At 51.1% G+C, this 6,000-nt stretch overlaps 1 protein-coding gene across 1 annotated transcript; it reads right to left on the reverse strand.

Annotated features, from left to right (window-relative positions):
• Positions 1-414: 414 nt before the first annotated feature.
• On the reverse strand, positions 415-3,233 carry LOC112742209 (uncharacterized). Its single transcript, XM_025791449.1, has 3 exons — positions 2,550-3,233; positions 1,620-2,300; positions 415-1,536 (listed from the first exon to the last, which is right to left on the reverse strand). The coding sequence occupies exons 1-3, from the start codon at positions 3,231-3,233 to the stop codon at positions 415-417; spliced, it is 2,487 nt and encodes an 828-aa protein (XP_025647234.1).
• Between the last annotated feature and the right edge of the window lie 2,767 nt (positions 3,234-6,000).

A 6,000-nucleotide genomic window follows, 5' to 3' on the forward strand; every position in this document is an offset into this window, starting at 1 on the left:
TGCGTCTACCCCGTATGTTAGGCGGAAGGGGGTTTCTTCTGTGGCGGACTGCTCGGTTGTGCCGTAGGACCAGAGGACTGAGGCGAGCTCGTCGGCCCATGCTCCTTTTTTGTTATCTAGCCGCTTCTTGAGGCCCAGCAAGATGACTTTATTTGCGGACTCAACTTGTCCGTTTGTTTGGGGGTGTTTTACTGAGGAGAATTTCTGTTTGATGCCCAAGCCGGCGAGGAATTCTACGAACTTCTTATCGGTGAATTGTGTCCCGTTGTCTGAGATGACGACTTCCGGGATGCCGAAACGAGTTATCACCTGCCTCCACATGAACTTTCTGCAATTGGACGAGGAGATGGCGGCCAGCGGTTCGACCTCTATCCATTTGGTGTAATAGTCAACGGCGACTATGAGGTATTTGGCCTACCCTGGGCCAACCGGGAAGGGTCCCAGGAGGTCGACTCCCCATTGTGCGAAGGGTCGGGAGGATGTCATCAGGCTTAGTTCGGTGGCCGATGCTCTGTGGAAGTTAGCGTTCTCTTGGCATTTGACACATTTTTTTACGAACTCCTTGGAGTCTTCCATCATTGACGGCCAGTAGTATCCGGCTCGGATGAGCTTTCTTGCTAGGGCTTTGTCCCCGATATGGTGACCACAACACCCCTCATGGACTTCTCTAAGCACGTAGTCTGTCTGGTCGGGGTGTAGGCACTTCAACAAAGGTTGGCTAAGTCCCTTTTTGAATAGCTGGTCCTGTATGACCGTGTATTTGGCAGCCTCCCTTCTCAGCGCATTGGCTTCCTTCTCATCTCCAGGGTGTTTGCCGTTTTGCAAGAAATCGACGATGGAGTCCATCCAGGAGCGGCTCGTCTTAGTTAGGTGGAGGGTGACTGCTAGTTCTTTGGTGATGCCTTGAATAAGGGATTGGTTGCCGGCTCCAGGTTTTGTGCTCGCTAGCTTGGACAGGAGGTCTGCCCGTGTGTTCCTCTCCCTCGGAACGTGTTGGATCGTGACCTCTTGAAATTGTTTGCTTAGTTCTTTGACCCTTTCCAAGTATTTCTGCAGTAGCGAATCCCTAGCTTGGTAGCTTCCATTTACTTGCGCGGTGACGACCTGCGAGTCGCTGCATATTTCCAACCTTGTGGCCCTGACTTCCCGTGCTAGAACCAAGCCCCCCAGTAGTGCTTTGTATTCTGCTTGGTTGTTTGACACGGGAAACTCAAACTTAATCGATTGTTTGTAGATGACTCCGGCCGGACTTTCTAAGATGATTCCGGCGCCTCCGGACGTCTGGTTGGAGGCTCCGTCCACATGGAGCTTCCACCGTGTGTCCGCTTCTTCAGTTAGGTTTCCAGTTACTTCCACTAGGAAGTCTGCCATTGCTTGCGCCTTAATCGCATGTCGGGACTCGTAGCTCAGATCGTATTGGGACAGCTCGATTGCCCAGGTCATCATCCTTCCCGCCAGATCAGGTTTTGTAGCACCTGACGAATTGCTTGGTCCGTTCTCACGACCACTTGGTGACTTTGGAAGTATTGTCGTAGTCTGCGGGAAGAGGTCAAGAGTGCTAGTGCCAGTTTCTCTAGCTTGATGTATCTAAGTTCTGCTCCTTGCAGTGCTCTACTCACGAAGTAAATCGGTTGCTGGGCCTTCCCTTCTTCCCGCACCAGCACCGTTGCAAGCGCTCCTTCTGTTATGGCCAGGTATAGGTAGAGTGGTTCTCCGGCTCTGGGTTTACCGAGTACGGGGGGTGCTGCCAAGATTTCTTTGAAGTGGTTGAATGCTTCCTCGCACGCGGGAGCCCATTCAAACGCTACTCCCTTCTTCATTAGGTTGAAGAAGGGCAGGGCTTTTGCCGCTGATGCACCGAGAAAACGGGACAACACGGTGAGCCTTCCTGCCAATCGCTGAACGTCTTTGATGCAACCCGGGCTCTTCATCTGGAGTATTACTTGGCATTTTTCAGGGTTGGCTTCCATTCCCCGTTGGGTTATCATGAATCCCAGAAACTTTCCGGCCTCCATGGCAAATGCGCACTTAAGCGGGTTGAGCCTCATGCCGTGTTGTCGGAGGGATGCGAACACATTCTCCAGGTCGCTTATGAGATCACCAGGTTGGGTGGTCTTTGCAAGGATATCGTCCACATAGACTTTTATCGTCTTGCCAATGAGATCGCTGAATATTTTGTTCATCAGCCTCTGGTACGTGGCCCCGGCATTTTTCATGCCAAAAGGCATCACTTTGTAGCAATAGGTTCCTCCTGGTGTTATGAATGCCGTTTTTTCCTCGTCTGGCTGGTGCATCGGTATCTGATTGTAGCCGGAGTAAGCATCCATGAAGCTCAAATACCTGTACCCCGCAGCCGCATCGACGAGTGTATCAATGTTGGGAAGGGGGTAGCAGTCCTTGGGGCATGCTTTGTTGAGATCGGAGTAGTCCACACACATCCTCCATCTCCCATTATGCTTCTTTACTAGGACCACATTTGATAGCCAGGTCGAATAGTCCAGTTCCCGGATAAACCCCGCTTTGAGGAGACTGGCCGTTTGTCTGGTCACCTCCTCTGCCCTTTCCTGAGACATCTTTCTTCTCCTTTGAGCCACTGGTTTGGCGTCCGGCCTGATGGCTAGGTGGTGCGACATGAGTCGGGGGTCTATCCCCGGTATGTCGGCTGGCGTCCAAGCAAACAAATCGCCATTGGCTCTAATCATTTTCATCAAAGGCTCTTTTAGTCCATGGGGGAGGTTTCTGTTCACGAACGTGAACTTTTCCTCCGTATTCCCGACCCTAAACTTTTCCAGGTCCCCTTCTGGTTCGGGTCTGGGCTTGTCGTCAACTCTGGCATCCAGATCGGCGAGAAACACCCCCGATGCCTCTTTAGATTTTTTCCTCAAGGAGAGGCTGGCGTTGTCGCAAGCGACTGCCGTTTCCAAATTTCCTTTTACGGACCCTACCGACCCGTCTTCAGCTACGAACTTCATTATCAGCATCCTAGTGCTGATGACTGCCCCTAGGTCGTTGAGGGTCTTCCTTCCGAGGATGATGTTGTAAGCGGTGGAGTCTCGTAGGATCACGAACTCGGCCATCACTGTTCTTCTCCTCTGACCTTGTCCCACGGAGGTCGGCAAGGAGATTATCCCGTCCGGCTTGATGAAGTGGCCACCGAGCCCTACGACGCCGTGCTGGTGAGTCTGTAGGTCGGCGTCTCTTAGGCCTAAAGCGTCGAACACATTGCGGAACATGATGTTCGACTCTACACCGTGTCTACGAGGATTCGCTTGACGAGACTGGTTCCCACTCTGGCCGTTATGACCATGGGGGGATTTCCCCGACCTCGTCACACCATTGGTCCTCTGGGCCGAATGAGATGGATGGGAGTTTCTTGGTGCTTCGCGCGGGGGGTGAGGAAACCGCGAGGACCTTGGCGTCCTTCTTATGTGCTGACTTCGACCTGGGCGCCACGTTTCTTGCTGTTACCACGTTTACTATGGTGAGGCCGTGGTCGTTCTCTTCCGGCTCTTGATGCCGCTTTGCTACCCGTGTTCCGTCCTCGCTCTCGTGGTCACGGTTCCGTCTCCTCGGCTCCCTAATGAGGTGGGAGAACTCGGCTAGCTTTCCATCTCTAATTGCCTGCTCCAGTGCATCCTTCAAGTCAAAACAGTCCTGAGTCTTATGCCCGTAGCCCTTGTGATAGTCACAGTAGAGGCTCCAGTTCCCCCCTGTTCGGTCTTTTAGTGGTCGGGGCTTCGACAAGATCCCCTTCTCGGCTATCTGTTGATAAACTTCCATGATAGGTGCGGTGATGGGAGTGTATTTAGTGAACTTCCCGACACGAGGAAATGATCTGGGAATCTTACTCGGACCGCCGTCTCTGGCGTGTTCCTTCTGCCTTTCTCCACTTCCGTGGTGCCGGTTTTGGTTGAAGGGGGGGCTGCCGCTTATTGGCAGCCACAACCTGGCTGACTTCTTCGTCATTGATGTATTCTCTGGCTACGCATTGGATCTCCTGCATTGTCCACACCGGTCTCGTCGTGAGGTGTTTTCTGAAGTCTTCGTTTAGGAGTCCGTTCGTCAGGCATAGGCTGGCGACCGAGTCGGTTAGTCCATCGATCTCCAGGCACTCGTCATTGAAACGATCCAGATATTTTCTTGTCGGTTCTCCGGACCTTTGCGTCACTCCAAACAGGTTGATTGGGTGCTTTGCCTTGGCTATTCTGGTAGTGAATTGGGCTAAGAAGGCGTGTCTTATATCCGAGAACTCGGCCACCGAGCCCTGCGGGAGGCTATTAAACCACCGTATCGCAGGTCCCGCGAGGGTGACCGGGAAGGCGCGACACCTTACCTCGTCCCCTACTCCCTCCAGGTTCATTCTGGCCTCGAAGGCCGTAAGGTGCTCCTGTGGGTCTTGGGTTCCGTCGTACCTCATGTCCGTTGGCTTGTCAAAGTGCTTTGGCAGCCGGACTTCGAGGATGGAACGATGAAAAGGGGTCGCGCCTACTATGACTGGTCCGCGAGTTCGCCGTGTTCTCCCTTCGTCGTCTTCCCGACGACCGTCTTCCCGGTCGCGATCAGCAGCGGCGTGACCTGTGGCACGCCGTCTTCTGTTCCTGACATATATGAGGGGGTCTTCGCGTCTCCTTATGCGTCCTTCCTTCCTGGGGCTCTCAGATTCGGACCTTGGGCTAGCTGCGCGTCGGGAGCGGCTTCTCGGGGGAGAACGGGAGTCGCCTGACTCGGGTGTATGCTGGTGATGCTCCCGAGCTGCCAGTCGATGTTCTAGGTCCTGCATTCTATGGCGCAGTTCCTGCATTATCCTGGCGCTGTTGTCGCCGGTTTCCCCGAAGGGGCGTCTTTCAAGGGATCGTGTGGTTCATCGAGGAGGGGATCTTGTGCGATCCTCCGAGGACGCCACGATGGGTTCCCCTCTCTGCCCGACTTCACGCCCTACTCCTCTGGGGCCTTGTACTACTTCCATTCAGGCGGTGTTCCCACAGATGGCGCCAATGTTCGGCAGGTCGGGTACCGGACGGTTCGGGTTGATGCTTCGATTGATGGGATGGGGTTTGCCTGGTTCTGGGCTGCCGGGGATGAGTGGTCGATGTTCCGAGCACTTCGTGCGAGGGGGGTGTCACCTGCAAATACACTCCGACGCTCTAGTCAGAAAATGGGGACAGGTGAAAAAAGGGGTGAATGGTATGTGACATACCTTGAGGGAAGGGTAGGTCCTTCCCCATATATACCGTGTCAGAGGTGGGCCCTACAAGGACAGGCCCACCTTCTTCGAGGCTCCCCCTGCACAGCTATTGCAAGGTTGTCAGGGACGCGTGTCCGGGTCGGCGCCTGGACGCCTTGCACCCGATCGTTTGGGTCGGGTGATTAGTGGATCGGGTCGACCCGCGAATGGTTTGGGCCAGGCTGTAACAAATTTCTTTTTTTTCTTCTTTTTTTTGATGTCGTTGTTTAATTTTTTTTCTCATCTTATTTTATTATTATTATCATCGTCCTCATCTTCTTCTTCTCTTATAAATCTTTGAAAAATAGAGCACATAAATTTTAATACACAATACATAAATTTTAGTATATAACATACAAATTTTAGTATACAGTATAAAAATTTTTACTATTGATACTCAACCAATGAAGCAACACATAAATTTTTGTGAACAATACAAAAATCTTTTTGCATAACATAACATTTTTTTGGAGGACTACATATCCAGGCTCGCCCAACTAACAAAATACATAAAAAGTTTGTGATATATGCAAAGATTTATGTGCTATGTGTAAAAATATGTGTACTATGCATAAAAATTTGTATGCTATATCAATAAGTTTATGTTATTTACAAAATTGTGTGTGTTATACTTTAAAAATTTGTGTAACATATCAATAAGTTTTTGTGTTCTCCAATAAAAATTTATGTCCTGCAAAAAATACAAAAAAAAAAAAGACTACTGACGTATATATACATTTTTTTGTTGGACTTTACACTAATTTAATTAGATTTAA

This window comes from Arachis hypogaea, chromosome 14, assembly GCF_003086295.3.
Source record: "Arachis hypogaea cultivar Tifrunner chromosome 14, arahy.Tifrunner.gnm2.J5K5, whole genome shotgun sequence".
Taxonomy (NCBI): Eukaryota; Viridiplantae; Streptophyta; class Magnoliopsida; order Fabales; family Fabaceae; genus Arachis; species Arachis hypogaea.